At 43.7% G+C, this 18,981-nt stretch overlaps 1 protein-coding gene across 3 annotated transcripts in view; it reads left to right on the forward strand.

The window, feature by feature from the left end:
* The first annotated feature begins 1,812 nt into the window (after nucleotides 1-1,812).
* Nucleotides 1,813-18,981, forward strand: part of LOC137527130 (vascular endothelial growth factor receptor kdr-like) — a 318,768-nt gene continuing 301,599 nt past the window's right edge. For 2 of the 3 annotated variants that reach the window (XM_068247550.1, XM_068247553.1), the window contains exon 1: nucleotides 1,813-2,311. In XM_068247550.1, the coding sequence (XP_068103651.1) occupies nucleotides 2,248-2,311 (64 nt within the window). In that variant the 5' untranslated portion in view covers nucleotides 1,813-2,247. Of the gene's footprint in view, nucleotides 2,312-7,927; nucleotides 8,013-10,403; nucleotides 10,470-18,981 lie in introns of those variants that run through there. The other variant, XM_068247551.1, reaches the window with a different exon arrangement.

Consider the following 18,981-nt stretch of genomic DNA (forward strand, 5'->3'; position numbering starts at 1 on the left):
TTGACTTCAGTCAGAGCATCTGATCTGCATGCTCGTTGAGGGGCCGTGGCTAAAAGTAGAGACACAGGATCAGCAGGAGAGTCAGGCAACTGGCATTATTTTAAAAGGAAAAAACAATATCCTTCTCAGTTTAGGTTCCCTTTAAGCAGGGGTCTCCCCAAAGATAATTAGGAAGAGTATCCCATTAAATCTCTGAACATAATGCACTCCGCTCTGCTGCCTGTACTCCTTACAGCTTTCCTTGGTGTTCTAGCTGTTTTCCCTCCCCTGTTCAGTATTTCTTGGTGGCCTAGTCGCAGGCAGCCCCCTGGTAGTCTAGTGGTCCACCCCATCCTCCTTTAGTTTCCCTTATAGTCTAGCCCCCCCCCAATATAGTGTTTCCCTGGTAATCTATTGGCCCCCCCTTCCTTCCTCCCACATATAGCATTCCCTGGTGGTTTAAGGGTTCCCTCCCTACCCATGTAGCATTCCCTGGTGTGTAGTTGCTCCCCCTCCCCCATATAACGTACTATGTAACATTTTAAATTTGGGGGACAGCGGCCGGGGGTCCGTCGTGGTCCTTGCAATATTGAACATCGATACCGCCATGAACGTGATCAAACACTTTCTACCCGAGATTTTTCCAGAATGTCTGATCGACACATTGGTCGATTATTGATGCGTGGCGTGTTTGTTGAGGCACCGATTTTCATCTGATTCCATAAAATTTTTGAATGTGATGATTGATCAGGCCGCAGAATCGGTAGATGTATGGGCACATTTAGAGTCTCTATCAGGCTGTTCTCACGGTTTCCTAGTGGTGTAGGTGTAGATTTGTCTTTACTTACAGTACCTAGGTGCCAGAGCTGGGACAAGGTCCTCCAGCACCCAAGGCTGAGACACCAAAGTGCGCCCCCATCCCTCCCACCTCAGCCGCCACACACTGATTGCTATTAGGCAGAGGTACACCAGGGCGCCCAACACCTTAATCTCTAGTTATCTGGCTTGCAGTCACTGCCATGTATCCCCTTTTCTTATTTCTCTCTGATTCAAACACAATAAGGGAATGATAGCTGAGTGAGTTGTGCGCCCCCTCCTACAATGCGTTCTGAGGCTGAAGCCTCTCTCGCCTCTGCCTCGGCTCGGCCCTGCTAGGTGCTGTGGTAGAAATCACTACGGGATGCAGACAGAATTAAAAATATGATAAAGCTTGTACCTCTCCTCTGTTCTATCATATTTTTTTATTTACCTTTGTATCTTCTGCTGCGCAGATATCTCCTCACCTGTCAGTGACATTTAACACAAATACAAATAGCAGCAAAATTCTTCACAAAGAGAACACAGACAGCAGTAAAAACTACACAGGAGTTATAACCACTTCCTCTCTCACTTAAAAAGAATGTCTGAAGTTTGGATTTGACCTGTCTATAAAACCAACAGCTGGCTAATATTTAACGTCATATCACAGTATATCACAACCAATGGGTAAGTGCAGCCAGCGTTTACTATACTTTTCATAGTCTCCAGGCCACTGTAGCAGTGAACCAGTTAATTCCTTGCAGTCCTGAACACTGAATACCTGTAATCTACCTGTCAGTGATCCATCTCTGTGAGGGCAGGAAGGGCAGCCCAGCATTTTCACACAGAGGTCCTTTAAGACCTGCACATTTAGTGCAATCTGCTATCTGGCTAGAGCAGAGCCAGGAAAAGCTGCCTGAAGGCATGGTGACACGAGAGGCTCCTTGGCCGTCTGACGTATCTCCTTCCTCTGGAGTTCCTCTGTATAAAGAAGCTCAGCTTGTAGAAAACATCCCAGCACAAGACAAGAGAGGAGTCACTACTCCTGGCTGACCAGTCTCTGGATAATGACACGGCTGCGGCTGCCTGGCTGGCTTTTGGGATAAAGTGGAAAGCATAGCTCTCTCCAGGGGTTTGGAAAATAGCCGGGCAGAGCGCAAGGGAGACAAGTTCGCAGGAGTTGTACTCAGTGATTTATTCAGTGCAGATCTAATCAGCACCTGCAGCGAGGAGGAACTTTCTAACAGCAGAGACACAGAGCTTCTGGATGGCGATGTCTGGCTGACAGTGCGCTGCAGTCTGCTCCTCAGAGTTCTCTTCAGCTCCACTGTCTGCTCCACAGAGTCCTCCTCAGTTCCACACCTGGAAGGAAGGCGGATTACTCTCCAAGGAAGTGACAGGTGTCTACCTGAATGCAGACTTTTATGGACTCCTTGCTTTGATTACCCTTTCCATTGTTTGGCAAGCATCATGTGGCTACAGCACGTTATCACTTTGGCTTTTACCCTGCTCCAAGGATCCCCATACATCTCAGGTGAGAGGCAGTGACCATGTGATGTGCTGCTGACAGTGCTTGTGGCTCTGGAAAGGTGTGGATTGCCAAGCTGCTTCTGTGTGATTGGCTAGTGTACATGACATGCACCAGCCGCTAATGTACCTTCTCAGACCAGCATGGTGTCATTTTGTCACTGTTTAGTGGATGTGAAAGTGGATGCTTTACATCACATGAGGGAGCTTGGATGCACACCTGTGTATTAGCTCCTGACACTCTCCACACGTTACTAGATGCCCACTAATGCTTGATTATACTATCTTATCACTTCTATGTAATATCAGGAACTAGCTAAAGCATCCATTCAAAGTATATTTAGAGCTGGAACCCAGTAGAGCGATTTGGTGAGCATTTAGGGAGCGATTCAAACCACTAGCGATTTCCCTAAACGCTCAGCTAATGTTAATGGATGGGCCAAATTCCACTGGAGCGATTGCGATTACCAAAATCACAAACGCAGGACATGCAGCATTTTTATCGATTAGCGTTAGCGTTTTTGCAATGTAAAGTATATAAACGCTGGCTCCTCAAAACCTACACAGACCGATTTTGCTAGCGTTTTTACATTACTGCACACTGTAAGAAAATGTAAATTAATTTAAAGGACCAATCAGAATTTAAAACGCTAATCGCTACACTCCCGCTGGCCACTTTTTAAAATCGCTACCGAAAACGCTCATGAAATCGCTTACAAACTGCTCATACAAAACGCTAGCGATTGCGATTAGCGATTGCGTTTTTTAGTGGGTTCCAGCCCTTACTCAGTTTAATGTTCTACTATATAGATTTGCTAACATTGTACAATTTAGATTGTATCATCAGTGAGCACTTTAAGGAGATTGTTAGATAGAGAGAGATAAGGAGTTATAATGATAACTAATAAATGAGGTATGTTGCTTTTATTTCTGCCATTGTCGTTCTCTCACCCTTGTTTTATCACACAGTAAACTGCTGGGATGGTGGGAGACAGCTCATCATGGGTGGCACAGCATGGGTGGGCAGAACACAGGAGATTTGAGTGTAGAGAAATAATGTCAGTTATTGTACACCACTTACACATAGTGATTACATAAAATGACATGATAAGAGTTATTGGCAGGGGTGTAGCAATAGAGGTTGCAGAGGTTGCGACCGCATTGGGGCCCTTGGGCCAGAGGGGAACCAAAGGGCCCTCCCTCAACTGCAGCATTAGCTCTCTATTGGTCCTGTGCTCATAATAATCACTTCTATAGATGCTTTGAATAGTGGTAATCATTAACAAACTGTTCCTCATCCCCTTCTTGCACCTCTGTGTGCACCTCTGACACTGTAGTTGACATTGGCAAGTTTTGGTGCGCCGTATCAATTGTTATTTATATTATTTATAGAATGCTTAAGGGGGGGGGGGGGCATTGTAAAACTTGCATCGGGCCCTCAGCTCCTTGGCTATGCCACTGGTTATTGGCACTGATGTGACCTGCCAGTACCCGGCATCTCATGCCACATTGTACAGTGACTGGCACAGCTCGGCCAGCTCAGGTATAAATGTAAGCACTTGGACTGACCTGTCCAAATGCATCAGTCATACTTATGCCCACTATTACAATACAGTATTATTTGTTACCCCTTTTTCGTGTAATATCAGGGACTGCCTAAGATATCAATTCATGATATATTCACACAGTTTACATTTCTACTACAGAGATAGGATGAAGATTAGACAAACCTAGATTGTATCATTAGTGGTTTATTCTCCCACAACGTTGCCTAGTTGTACCAGCATGACACAACCCTATTGTTCTGTCAGTGAAGGCGATTCGGATATGTAATATTCCACTAGGCATATGGTTTTGTTTATTTTATTTGTCTGTATCAATGGAACTATTTTACCTGCTTTGAGTGATTTCATGGAGCGTTCACTTTCGAGCCAGCAGTTTGTAAATCGTCCAGCAGGGGGCGCAGGTATGTGTCTCCTGGCGGGGATCATAAAATCTCGCACTAGCAATGCTTGTTTACTAGGCAGAAACTTGCACTTTACTGGTCGGCTGCTGATCTCATGCTGAGGCCATTCCTGGGTTCTGCAGAACAGTGATTTCTAGGGTTAGCTTTATTGTCTCTCAGGCTGCAGATTTTATGCAAGAGCTTGGAAACGATTAAGTGGATCCTTGCTGTGCTTTTATTATGCTTTGCTTTTGTTTTTACGTCAGCTGAGTGTTATTTTCTGTACGTGGCTTGTCAGTCAGTGTTCTTTACAAGCTTTATAGCATTCTCTGTACGTTACAGCTGAAGGTAATGATACCCTCTTCAATAAGCCATGAAACTCTCAGCGCAAACCAGCATTTCTTGCAGGTTGATTAAGTCTGCTTATTATCAATAATAATTTTCAGTATGAAGACAGATGCTGCGTGTTTATGTATATATCTTCTCGGAGCTTTAGCTTTGTTTTATGTCACTGACAAGGGTGCAGAAACATAGAAGCGTATTCCAGATCACTGACTACTCTGTAGTCTGTATGCACTTTCATGCCAGGTGACTAATTTTGCTGCCTACACACGGCCCCATGCCAGGTCGCTGACTATGCTGCTCAAACTCCCCCATGCCATGTAACTGACTGTGTCTGCTGCCCAGACTGCCCCCATGCCAGGTCCCTGACTATGCTGCCCAGACTGGCCCCATGCCAGGTCCCTGACTATGCTGCCCAGCCTGTTCCCATGCCAGATCACTGACTATGCTGTCCTATGCCAGGTCACTGACTATGCTGCCCAGACTGCCCCCATGCCAGGTCACTGACTATGCTGCCCAGACTGCCCCCATGCTAGGTCCCTGACTAATACTATGCTGCCCAGACTGGCACCATGCCAGGTCTCTGACTATGCTGCTGCCCAGACTGGCCCCATGCCAGGTCTCTGACTATGCTGCCCAGCCTGTTCCCATGCCAGATCACTGACTATGCTGTCCCATGCCAGGTCACTGACTATGGTGCCCAGACTGCTCCATGCCAGGTCACTGACTATGCTGCCCAGACTGCCCCCATGCTAGGTCCCTGACTATGTTGCCTAGACTGGCCCCATGCCAGGTCTCTGACTATGCTGCTGCCTAGACTGTTCCCATGCCAGATAACTGACTATGCTGTCCCATGCCAGGTCACTGACTATGCTGCCCAGACTGCCCCCATGCCAGGTCACTGACTATGCTGCCCAGACTGATCCCATGCCAGGTCACTGACTATGCTGTCCAGACTGCCCTATGCCAAAGTCACTAACTATGCTGCCTAGACTGTTCCCATGCCAGGTCACTGACTATGCTGCCCAGACTGCCCCCATGCCAGGTTACTGACTTTGCTGCTCAGACTGTTCCCATGCCAGGTCACTGACTTTGCTGCCCAGACTTCCCCATGTCAGGTCACTGACTATGCTGCCCAAATTGCCCCCATGCCAGGTCACTGACTATGCTTCCCAGACTGTTCCCATTCCAGGTCACTGACTTTGTTGCTCAGACTGTTCCCATGCCAGGTCACTGACATTGCTGCCCAGACTTCCCAATGTCAGGTCACTGACTTTGCTGCCCAGACTTCCCATGCCAGGTCACTGACTATGCTTCCCAGACTGCCCCCATGCCAGGTCACTGACTATGTTGCCCAGACTGCCCCATGCCAGGTCACTGACAATGCTGCCTGGACTGCCCCCATGCCAGGTCACTGACTATGCTGTCCCATGCCAGGTCACTGACTATGCTGCCCAGACTGCCCCCATGCCTGGTCACTGACTATGCTGCCAAGACTGCTCCAATGCCAAGTCACTGACAATGCTGCCCAGAGTTCCCATGCCAGGTCACTGACTATGCTGCATAGACTGCCCCATGCCAGGTCACTGACAATGCTGCCTAGACTGCTCCCATGCCAGTTCACTGACTATGCTGTCCCATGCCAGGTCACTGATTATGCTGTCCCCATGCCAGGTCACTGACTATGCTGCCCCATGCCTGGTCACTGACAATGCTGCCCAGACTGTTCCCATGCCAGGTCACTGACTATGCTGCCCAGACTGCCCCATGCCAGGTCACTGACTATTCTGTCCCATGCCAGGTCATTGACTATGCTGCTCAGACTGTTCCCATGCCAGGTCACTGACTATGCTGCCCAGACTGCCCCAGACTGGCCCATTGCAGGTCACTGACTATGATACCCAGACTGCCCCAATACCAGGTCACTGACTATGCTGCCTAGACTGTTCCCATGCCAGGTCACTGACTTTGCTGTGCAGACTGCCCCATGCCAGGTCACTGACTATGCTGCCCAGACTGTTCTCACGCCAGGTCACTGACTATGCTGCCCCATGCCAAGTCACTGACTATGCTTAGATTGTAAGCTGGCAAGGGCAGGGCTCTCTCCCCCTTTTGTGTCTTGGAAATCATTATACATTTTATTCATCATGTTACTTTTATCACTGTCATTACCACTTCTGTATTTTTTATGCTGTATGCTGTATCATTTTTTGTATTTTGTCACTAATTATGTATCTTGTATATTAGTGTACACCACTGTCTGTATTATGTACCCCATGTTTGTTTCTTACTTTGTACAGCGCCATGGAATATGTTGGTGCTTTATAAATCAATTATAATAATAATATGCTGCCCAGACTGCCTCATGCCAGGTCACTGACTATGCTGCCCAGACTGCCCACATGCCAGGTCACTGACTATGCTGTGCATACTGCCTCCATGCCAGGTCATTGGCTATACTGCCCCATGCCAGGTCACTGACTATGCTGCCCAGACTGTTCCATGCCAGGTCACTTACTATACTCCCCCTGCCAGGGGGAGGAGGGGTATCCATGTCATATTATTTCAAAAGCAGTAGTCCAGCACATTCTAGAAAATATCCTAACCGACCGTCTGAGCAGATATCTTGAATAAAAGCATTAATCGTATGTATGGGGACTAGTGAAACATCATATTGTAAAAGTGACCAAAAAAGTATAAATAGGCTGAAAAACTTAGGATACTGAAAGTCAACCAGTGTCACTCTATAGTAGCTCTGTTGGGACCCAGGCATAGTGTTTAAGGCTACATTCAAAGTGGTGCCTTGCAGAAAGTTGCATCGGGCAATATAATTGCATTGCTGACATAATGCAATTATATTGTAATGGCATGTTTACATTGGTGCATTAGGTGTGCGGTGCAACAGATCTGTTGGCAATAATGTGATGCATGCAGTGAGTTACCGCATAACGTGTGTTAACAGTTGCAGTGATGCATAATTTCTATGTACTGTATGCTTCACTGTATGAGTCGCACCGCAGGCATAATGTGCAATGCCAATTTTCTTGCGTTGAATTCCTGTTTTTATAGGGAACGTAACAACGCAACTGCCCACTCTGAATGTAGCCTTAAAGAGAAACTCCGACCAAAAATGGAACTTTATCCCAATCAGTAGCTGATACCCCCTTTTACATGAGAAATCTATTCCTTTTCACAAACAGACCATCAGGGGGCGCTGTATGACTGATATTGTGGTGAAACCCCTGCCACAAGAAAAGTACGTACTTTTTTTGGCAGTTTACTGTCTGTGAACCTTGTTGCAATGTGGGAAATAACTGTTTACAGCTGTTTGCAACTGCCAAAAACCATGCAGCAGCTACATCACCTGCCAACACTAAAATGTTCACTGGAGTTCCTCTGTAAGGTTAGGTACCTGATTAAAGTAAGTTACCAGGTAGTAAATTACTGTTTGGTGTTGGATAAGTTAGCGTAAGGCAAAATCCAGAGTGTCGCACCATGGTCCGGTGTGGTGAAATGGGCGCTTTGCAACGTGGCTTACCGCACTGCAATGCACCACTTATGCAATGTTCACAGTGTTGTAACAAGTGGTATGGTAACCCACTGCCTCTGAATGCGAGCGTTAACAGTAAAAGTAAAGCATACTTTTAATTGACTGTATGCTTTACTTTTACTGTACCCAACTCAATGCAAGGATAACTTGTGGTGGCGCTGTCCCGATCCACTGTGTTGCATTCCTGCTGTCACAGGGGATGCAATGGCCACTGTAGATGTGGCCTTAACTGGCAAGGTAATGCAAACACACAGAATAGGGACAGAAAGGCATCAAACACAAGAACCTGTCAAATTGAGATATCTTGTGAAAATTGTTTAAACAGACAGGACACCAGTTTTACACAGTGTTACTGGTGTTGTACCACATTACTGGTTCTGTGTATTGTCACCTGTAGTACACAGTGTTACTGGTGTTGTGTCACCTTACTGTGTATTGTCACCTGTAGTACACAGTGTTACTGGTGTGGTACAACGTTCCTGGCTTCATGTAATGTCACCTGTTGTACACAGTGTATTACTGGTGTGGTGCTATGTTACTGGCTTCTTTTGATGTCACTGGTGTGTTACTGGTATGGGGCCAAGTTATAGCTTGGTGATCTGTTATATACAGTATTACTGATGTGGTGCCATGTTACTGGCTTCATATAATGTCACTGGATGAATACAGTGTGCTACTGGTGCGGGGCCACGTTACGGCCTTAATTTGATGCCACTGCTGTATTATTGGCCACATTACAAGCCCTGTGTAACACCACCTGTTGTACACAGTGTGTTACTAGGGTGAGCCAAAGTACTGGCCCTGTGTGACATCATCTGTTGCATACAGTGTTACTGGTGTGGTGCCATGTTACTGGCCCTGTGTAACATCACCTGTTGTACACAGTGTTACTGGTGTGGTGCCATGTTACTGGCCCTGTGTAACATGACATCACCTGTTGCATACAGTGTTACTTATGTGGTGCCATTTTACTGGCCCTGTGTAACATGACATCACCTGTTGCATACAGTGTTACTGATGTGGTGCCATGTTACTGGCCCTGTGTAACATCACCTGTTGTACACAGTGTTACTGGTGTGGTGCCATGTTACTGGCCCTGTGTAACATGACATCACCTGTTGCATACAGTGTTACTGATGTGGTGCCATTTTACTGGCCCTGTGTAACATGACATCACCTGTTGCATACAGTGTTACTGATGTGGTGCCATGTTACTGGCCCTGTGTAACATGACATCACCTGTTGCATACAGTGTTACTGATGTGGTGCCATGTTACTGGCCCTGTGTAACATCACCTGTTGTACACAGTGTTACTGGTGTGGTGCCATGTTACTGGCCCTGTGTAACATGACGTCACCTGTTGTACACAGTGTTACTGGTGTGGTGCCATTTTACTGGCCCTGTGTAACATGACATCACCTGTTGCATACAGTGTTACTGATGTGGTGCCATGTTACTGGCTTCATATAATGTCACTGGATGAATACAGTGTGCTACTGGTGTGGGGCCACGTTACGGGCTTCATTTGATGCCACTGGTGTATTATTGGCCACATTACAAGCCCTGTGTAACACCACCTGTTGTACACAGTGTGTTACTAGGGTGAGCCACAGTACTGGCCCTGTGTAACATCATCTGTTGCATACAGTGTTACTGATGTGGTGCCATCTTACTGGCCCTGTGTAACATCACCTGTTGTACACAGTGTTACTGGTGTGGTGCCATGTTACTGGCCCTGTGTAACATGACGTCACCTGTTGTACACAGTGATACTGGTGTGGTGGTATGTTACTGGCCCTGTGTAACATGACATCACCTGTTGCATACAGTGTTACTGGTGTGGTGCCATGTTACTGGCTCTGTGTAACATCACCTTTTGCATACAGTGTTACTGGTGTGGTGCCATGTTACTGGCCCTGTGTAACATTGCCTGTACATAGTGTTACTGGTGTGGTGCCATGTTATTCGTTTCATATGATGTCACTGGTTGTATACAGTGTGTTACTGGGGTGGGCCACATTATTGGCTCTGTGTAACATCATCTGTTGCATACAGTGTTACTAGTGTGACACCATGTTATTGGTATGATGTCATATTGTACACAATATGTTACTGATGTGGGGCTTCATTACTGGCTGTCGGTAAAGTCACCTCAGGTTATGGATATACTCCTTCCAACAGCTGCGTGATTAGATACACCATTCATGTGATGAGCAATGATTGTGTGGATAGTAAATTCTTGCATCATGCTTCATTCTTAGGAAAGGTTGACCTCTATAAAGCTGGCTTCCTATGTAATGTCGTACAAGCATTTGTTGGATTCCAAGGTAAGGTGTTTTATAACTGTGTATGGCAGTAATATAACTCTGAGGTGAAAATCATTACATTGCTGAGGTTTAGCATTCAGACTCATTTGTGGTGAAAGATTAGATCCTGGCATTTAGTGGAGAGGGGCTTTTTAATGAGTGGGGTACAGCGAAGAGATATCTGATTTATCATCCAGAGTTTCCATACATTAGAAAGGAGACTTGAGGTCAGGCAGGAAAGCACCTAAAGAATGTGCATATATATTATGTGGGGAGAATAGCAGACAGTGGTGAGTAGGTGGGCTAAGGTCTTATCTGCTGTCAGACCTAAGGCTTATTTATTGGCTGCAGCAGAAGTGGTTAATACTTTAAACAGCCTGGATGCCCCATAAACCTTTCCAAGAACAGGTCAAGTGTGCTTTATGGCAGGTCTCTGGAGGTGATCCATTATTACACTTGTAATGAGTGCTGTTTACTGAGAAGAAACTAATGCTCACTTATGTCAGGCACATGCAATCTTACTCATCATATGATGTGGATTTATTTCCATTCCTCTCTTTCTGATCTTTGCATGTACATAATATATAGAACATATATCTGCGTTAGGCAAGCTAGACATAGCTTTGTTCTAAATGCCGCTGCCCATTTATCTGCCTCCGCAATCAGTTATGGTATGTTTTGCAAACTATTCTGATGAAGTGGATCATGGAGCTTCTGTTTGGAAAACAGTGATGACTAAATGCAGAATTATTGTCAAGCTCTTCCTGGTTTCAGATCTATGCTATGTGGTGCTAATGGTTTCACAGAAAATTGTGGGCTGGCATTTTACCATGAAGTACAGGCAACACTTTACCCAGTCTGCCGCTGTTTTCAAAAGCGTCTCATAACAGACTAAGATTTCGCTCCAGTTCAGATACAGACATAGATTATTAATCAAATGCCCAGATATTATCTTTTTTTATTTAGATAAGTGGGCCCAGCAGCTAAAATCCTGTTACAAGCCTGTAGTCATGTCATCTGAAGCAATGATATATCAGTAGGTTCTGTTGGTAGAAGAGCTGTTGCTTAAACTACATACACACGCAGGGTAGTATAGTACTCAGCTGTGGTGTCCAATACAGACCACCTTGGCCAAGAATCTAGTGTGAATCCAGCATGGGTACAGTGGCCCCAAGACATCTGCTAAATATCCACCATGCCGGATCTCTAGTGATCCCTAATACCCGATCATGTTTTTCTCCCCCCTCCCCCACCCTTGAGATGCTTGTTCTCCCTCCTGTACCCACATACCAAAAGACACGTCACTAGCCTCTAGGCTAGTGACGTCTCTGTACAGTGTCGGCACTGCACTGTTGTTCAAGAGATTGATTGCCAATCCCTTCTGGGCAACAGAAGTACCTATGTGTGTCGGAGGCTTAAGTTTATTTCAGAGACTGCAAAGGGGCAGGGAAAAGACAGAACTGTGTGGGAAATCCATAGACTACAGCTCCCCAAGTCTGCTGTAGTAAACAGATGGTGAATGGTTTCTGATCAGGCTCTTTAAAAATGTCAGGTAATCCTTGTATACCATACACACCATTATCAGAAGAAAATATATAACGCTCGACAAAGTCAAGATCCACTGGCATCAGTTTACCATTGCATTTCTATGGCAACTTCACCTAGCACTAAATAGAGAAAGTAATTTGCTAGCATCATTTTTTTAGACAAAGAGTCATGTCTGTGGCCATCCTAGGGCTAGGGCAGGTGAGGAAAAGGGTTGTCTCAATACCTGGTACAAAACTCTGTGTGTGCCCAGATTATTGGTGCTGTTGTTTGAATATGCCACTAAGCATTCCTGAACATATCATGTCCAAAAGAATGAAGTGAGCTGAATGGGTCAGAACACAACATTACTTACAAAGCATCTTCTCTCGATGGTTTGAAAATAAATGTGGCCTGCTTCTTTCCCTGACATTTGATATTATTTCCCAATTCACTTCCTTTAGAATAGCAGGCACATGTTTCCCCTTTGCGCACGCATTTGAAAGCCTAGTTCATTGCTGTATAGGAGGCCACAAACACTGGGCACTCGAAGCATGTATGCACCAAGTGCATGTGCGTAGTTTAATAATAAGCATACTGGCTTCACTCCTTGCACACCTGAGGTGGCCTGCTAATTGCCATGTTCCATGGCCTTCAGCTTTATACACCAATCAGCCACATTTACAGGTCAAGTGACTACCATGTATCATGGATTCAAAAGGTTCACTGATACATTTCGGGAGTGAAAGACAGCACATCTGGTCTGCTCCCACAGAACAGCTACTGTAACACAAATTGCTGAAAGACTTAATGTTAGCCATGAGAAAATGTTGTCAGAACCTACAGTACATCACAGCATTGCAGTATATAGGATCATGTAGCAGCAGATCAGAATGCTCACGCTGACCCTTGCCTATCTGTCTACTGCCTTAAAGCACCTACAATGGGTATGTGAGCCTCAGACCTGGGACATTGAGCAATGGAAGAGGTCTACCACCTGATGACTCTTATTTCCTTTGGCCTAAAAATTACACAGATATGAATCTGATCGAGAATTTGTGGTATTTGCTAGAAATAAGAATCTCTGTGTGCTTTGAATAGTAGTATTCATTAAAGGGAACCTGAAAAGAGAGGGATACGGAGGCTGCCATCTTCATTCACTTTTAAACAATGCTAGTCGCCTAGTTGTCATGCTGAACTGTTGGCTTTAGGTTTTTTTTTAGTTACACACCTGCAACAAGCATGCAGCCAGTGGAGTCAGACGTGAGTCAAAGCTTCTGATCTGCATGCTAATTCTGGGCCATTGAGTTAAAATATCAGAGTTAGAACATCAGAACAGATGTCAGGCAACTGGCATTGTTTATAAGAGCATGAAGACGGCAGTCTCTGTATTCCTCTCACTTCAGGTTCCATTTAACAAACCATTCCTTTTCCTTTACTTGTGTCTCTATCACACACTGACTGTCCTTGGAACGCTGTATTTAGTAACATTTTCTAATCATTGCATTTCTTACCTATTAATGATAGTGTTTGAATTTGGCAGTACATGGTTTGGAACCCGAACACGAGCTTTCATCACCATTTCAGTATGGAACAGCCTGATGGACTTGGTGATTTTCATTTCTCTCTGATACTTCCCCTTTCCAAGCTGAAATGAGGAAGCATCAGATGCATCCATCCTCCTGTTCTGTGCTGAAATGGTGCTGAATGCGTGCGTTCGGTTACTGACAAATTAAACAATTCATACTACTTATTAAAACGATTAAGAAAGGATCCTGTATGGCACTAGTTATAGAGATATGGACTTTCTAAATAGAGATGCTCAATTGCGCGCCACGTAATTGAAATCTGCATTTCTGATCCATTTATCGGAATTCTGAAAACAAAAAATTGAAATCAGAATTCTGCGGAAATCGGAATGACTACAACTTACTACTCGGTAATTTTAGCCCAATCACAGAACTCGGAAGCATTAGACCAATCAGAGAATGCAGAATTTTTCAGCAAAAATCGGATTTCCACGGTAATTTTAGACCAGTCACAAGAATCCGTTTTTCCAATTTCCAATTTTTTTTTGTCATTTCTTCGCATCTCTGAGGTAAAAAATTACAAATAAGATACTCTTCAAAAATTGGAAATAGGTTAAATGAAAATCGTGAAATCAGAAATTTTGCGAATTGGCATTGGCGAAAATCAGAATTTCCGCAGAATCAGAAATGGGCATTTCCGACCATCCCTATTTCTGAACTGTTGAGTATCAGTTCCCAACTGGGGTGATGCAACTTTACACTGTTTCCTTGACACATCCTTCTTTTTGAACACAGTTTCATTACAATTAAAACTATTATTCCAATTTAACAGCTAGAGTACATGATGGAAAAAGTCAAGAATAGGAAACACGGGTCATAGGAGGGGAACTATTGTGAAATCTCAGTGGTGTTCATTAGAGTACAAATACTTTTTAGAAAATGTTAAGCTAGAAACCAAGAATAAACACATTGTTTTTAATAAACGGTACCTCTTGCTCCAGTAAATAGTGTTTTCAAACAAGGCAGAATACTAAATACACATATTTTCAATTTAACATTAGCCAAGGACCCATAAAGAAGTAAAAAATCTAGTAGTCAATTACAATTTATGTCTGCATTGTGTTAACACTAAATACTTCAAGGTGGATTGATGACTTCCTTGTAGAAAGAAGTGGTTAAAAAAATCAATTTTGTGTGATTGTTCCGATGACAGAGGGGATAGTGTGCAGCAAACTACAAAGTGCTGTGAATTCTTCCTGTTTTGTAAGAGTACTGACTGACTGTACTAGAAAAACATACAATATGAAGATGAATACAAATATAACTGCTCCTTACTACCAATAGTCTATCTCCAACATGGCCAGAATACCTGTTGGCAACATAATAGCTGAGCAACAGTCTTGTTTTTTTCATGGTGCAGCAGGATCCCTTGACGGTCAGCTCTCCTGGAGACTCTATGGATCATGGTCACTTGGTTGTGTGTCTCCAATGCCTGCCTGATGCATAGTGGGAAATTTATATCTGGACGGGAGGCAGGTAGACTCACTCAGTCAAAGGTAAAGATGCTGAGTAAAGCCCTCCACCAGGTCACTTCGCCTGGTCCGCCGGTGCTCAATCCCTCCGTGGGTCACCACTCCACAGCGATCATACACAAGTAGATAAATGAAGAAGGCACTCCAATGGCGAATAAACTTGCGTTTATATTCACGTAGCAAAACACGACATGTTTCGGGGCGGTCCCCTTTCTCAAGTGTACATGCAACCACGTGAAAACACAACATACTTATGCACAGCAGTGCACCACACCCTTCATGGAAGACCCGCCCCCTTTGGTCAGCTGACCAAATGACATCAAAAGTCCAGGTTAACCCTTTCAGGGTAAGTCCATAGTCCAATCTTGATGGGCACTACACCTCAAGTGTCTACCCAAAGAAACACTTGAGATACATAAGTGTAAGCAAACATACAGTATCAATACATATACCAGACATTAAGCCAACTTTGCATAGACTCACTGCACACCAGGGATGCGAATGTTCCCTCTCTCCACCACCCACCAAAGCGATGACAAGTCATCACGACCTGGAAGAGAAAACACAACAGGGCAATAATTACAAAAAGCATTTCATACTGAACATTTTGTTCAAACCTCTCAGCGCGATGGAATCCAATTTTCTCATCCATGGCGCCTCTTTCTGCAACAGCAACCTGTCCCTATCTCCTCCCCTTCTAGGTGGTGGCACATGATCCAAGACCATCCATTTAAGCTGTGACACTCCATGTCCACGGTCAAAAAAATGTTTGCCCACCGGAGTGTGACTGCTCAGTATGGACGGCTTCAATCCACGGATCGAGCCCCTAGGTTCCTGCACTCTTGTTTTGACATCTCTAGTAGTTTTGCCAATATACAGGAGCCCACAAGGACATTTCAGTGCGTAAACCACAAAAGTGCTATCACAAGTGTACATAGATTTTATCCCAATTTTTTTTTTTTACCAGTATGCGGATGGCACACATATTCCCCCTTAATAATTGAGTTGCAACAATTGCAGTTCATACACGGAAATGTTACTCTTTTCCTGGTAAGTTTACTCATCTCGACACATCTTTGTGCTAGGTCAACCTTGCTGACCCAATTCCTAACAGTTCTACCCTTTTTAAATGAAAAGAGCGGAGGTTCTTTAAAGATCTCCCCATACACTGGATCTTGCTGCAAGACCAGCCAATACCGATTCACCACCTGTCTTACTAAACCGGACTGTTTACAGTAGGTCTGTACAAAAGGGATACGGCCAGCCACCCGATCCTGTCTAGGTCTGTTCTCCAACAAGGACTCTCTTGTAACTCCTCCCACCTCACTCTTAACCTTATCGAGCATTGTACGATTATACCCTTTAGAGGCAAATTTACTAACAAGTCTATCAGCTGCAGCCTGGTATCCTTCCTCAGTGGATGCAATCCTCCTGGCTCTTAAAAATTGACCTTTAGGGATTGCTCTGATAACATTCCTATTATGGAAGCTATCTACTCTCAGCAGATTATTCCGATCCGTTGGCTTGGTGAATAGGTCAGTACGCAATCCCCCCTCTGTCACTGTGATCAATACATCCAAATATTGAATCCCACTGTCAGAGGCTTCCATGGTGAACTTGATAGTAGGGTGGGCCTGATTGGCCTCATCCACCATCAACCTGAGCTCATCTACCTGGCCCTGCCACAAAATGAGGATGTCATCCACAAATCTGAAATACCCAATGATATTGTGATAATATTTCTCATTCTTAGTAAACAAACTCTGCTCAAGTTTGTCACAATTGCCCATGGTTCTGTTTTACCTAAAACTATCCCTGCTTACACAGGTGACTATATATAGTGTGAAAAAATGTTACCTAGTTGGCGATCACAGAGGGCCTTAAGACAGAGTAACATAATATCCAATTTATGAAAAGGCTGCCAAGAATGAGACCGTTATATAATGTCATTCCAAGATGACACAATACATGAGCAATCTGGGTTTTATTTAGAATTGATGGTGGCCAGGCTTACACTATGGAAACAGTTTCTTGGCTGCTATATAATCCCCTCTCATGGTGTACCACACTAAATCACAGTTCACTAGAAGCAACCACAAATCATATTTTATTACTGAACTTAGCAGCTCTGCCCAGTGTGTGCAGCAAGCCTTCCTGAATCCAGTGTGGGAGTAAAGCTGTATATAATGTTTTATTTCACTTGTTCCTGTCAATGTTTAACAGACATATGTGAATGATAGCTGAAGACGGTTTACCCTACTTTGTGACTTCCTATGCTTTTCAGTGTCCAGCTTTTCTGAGACACCTATTTATAACGGTATCAATCTACTGTTTGCCATATTTACAAAATGCAATGCGATGATCAGCATTAGGGATGGTCGATGATATGCAAATAATTCTGAGTTGATGCAGGACTATTTACGTTAAGGGGGGATTTGATTGTTCTATTTTCAAGCTGCATATATTTGCATTAAAAATGTACATCAAATTAACAGCAATAGTGACAGTTGACAGTGACATTGCCATCTTTACAAACTAATTACCACTTCTTAGATTGCCACATAGCGCCCACCACTTCACCACTCCATACAAATGGAGAACATTATTTACATCGCAAAGGAAAGAACATTATTTAAAGGGGCATTGCTAGGAACCTAAAAGATCCAGGGTACCCTGGGGGACCAAGGAAAAGTGGAAAATGGGCAGGGCCAAATATAGTGTAACCGTGTATCTTGTAGGCAGTGAGTCTGAGTTTCCTTCCAAAAAACAGTTAGGCAACACCCTCCCCCACCAAAAAATAACAACAAAAAATAAACCCCAAACACATAAGGCAGAATTCCCCCCCCCCAATAAAAACAATACATTTACAGAAACTGCATGATGCTATAATATCAATACGGATCAAAAAGGAATACCATGAAGAAGTAAGGCAGTTCTGGAGTCAAGAGGGATCCAACTTAGGAATAGCAAGATCAATTCCCTATCCTTGTGTTTCTTCTGGTTTATGTATTAGCATACAATTTAGAAATCATTAGTCATTAACCCACATAAGAAATGTAGTAAATGTTAAGCCACATGTAAAATTGAGCAAACATTACGCCACATATGAAATTCAGAAAACATGGTGCCAAGTATGGAATTGAGCAAACATGACGCCTTATTTGAAATGCAGCATACATTATGCCACATTTGAAATTCAGCAAACATGTCCCGACAATTGAGCAAACTTGAGGCCTTATAAGAAATGCAGTGAACATGACACCACATATAGGCCCATATGCAATTACCTTTTTCGCTTGAGTTTTCTCTATGGAGATAATCTTTGCTCTTCTATTTCTAACACTTTTTAACCTCTTTGCAATTGAAAAAATATCAAGGTAGGTGAAAAAAGTACCGTCAAAATTATTTTGAGTACTTTCCTCCTTGCTGAAGGCTTAAAATGCATTTTATTGACATCGTGTAAAAATATCACCTAGGAGAAAATTCAGGAGAAAAAATGAATTGCATATGGGCCATATAATTTAGCAACCATGATGTAGTATGTGAAATGCAGTATACATTACGCCACACATGGAATTGAGCAAGCATTACGCCACATATGACATGCAATAAACACATCAGCAATTGAACATCAAATTAATTCTTTTTGCATCAAATCTAGTAAACCATTCATAAGCTTTGAATAAAAATAAACAATGAATAAATAAATAATAAATATGGCAGCATAAATCAATGAAATTGAGGTAGAATAACTATAGGTGATGTAGATCAATAATATTGTCAGACAATTTTATTAATTGTAAATCTGATAATTTAGTGCAATAGTGCCCCAAAAACCTAATAATAATGTCCCTAATGGTAGAGTAGGCAAGACAGAGTGTAAGTAAGAGTTATCAAATATAGAAAAAAGAGATATAAAATATAGAATTGCTAATGATTGCCCTGAGG

The sequence above is a fragment of the Hyperolius riggenbachi genome, chromosome 8 (assembly GCF_040937935.1).
Source record: "Hyperolius riggenbachi isolate aHypRig1 chromosome 8, aHypRig1.pri, whole genome shotgun sequence".
Classification (NCBI taxonomy): Eukaryota; Metazoa; Chordata; class Amphibia; order Anura; family Hyperoliidae; genus Hyperolius; species Hyperolius riggenbachi.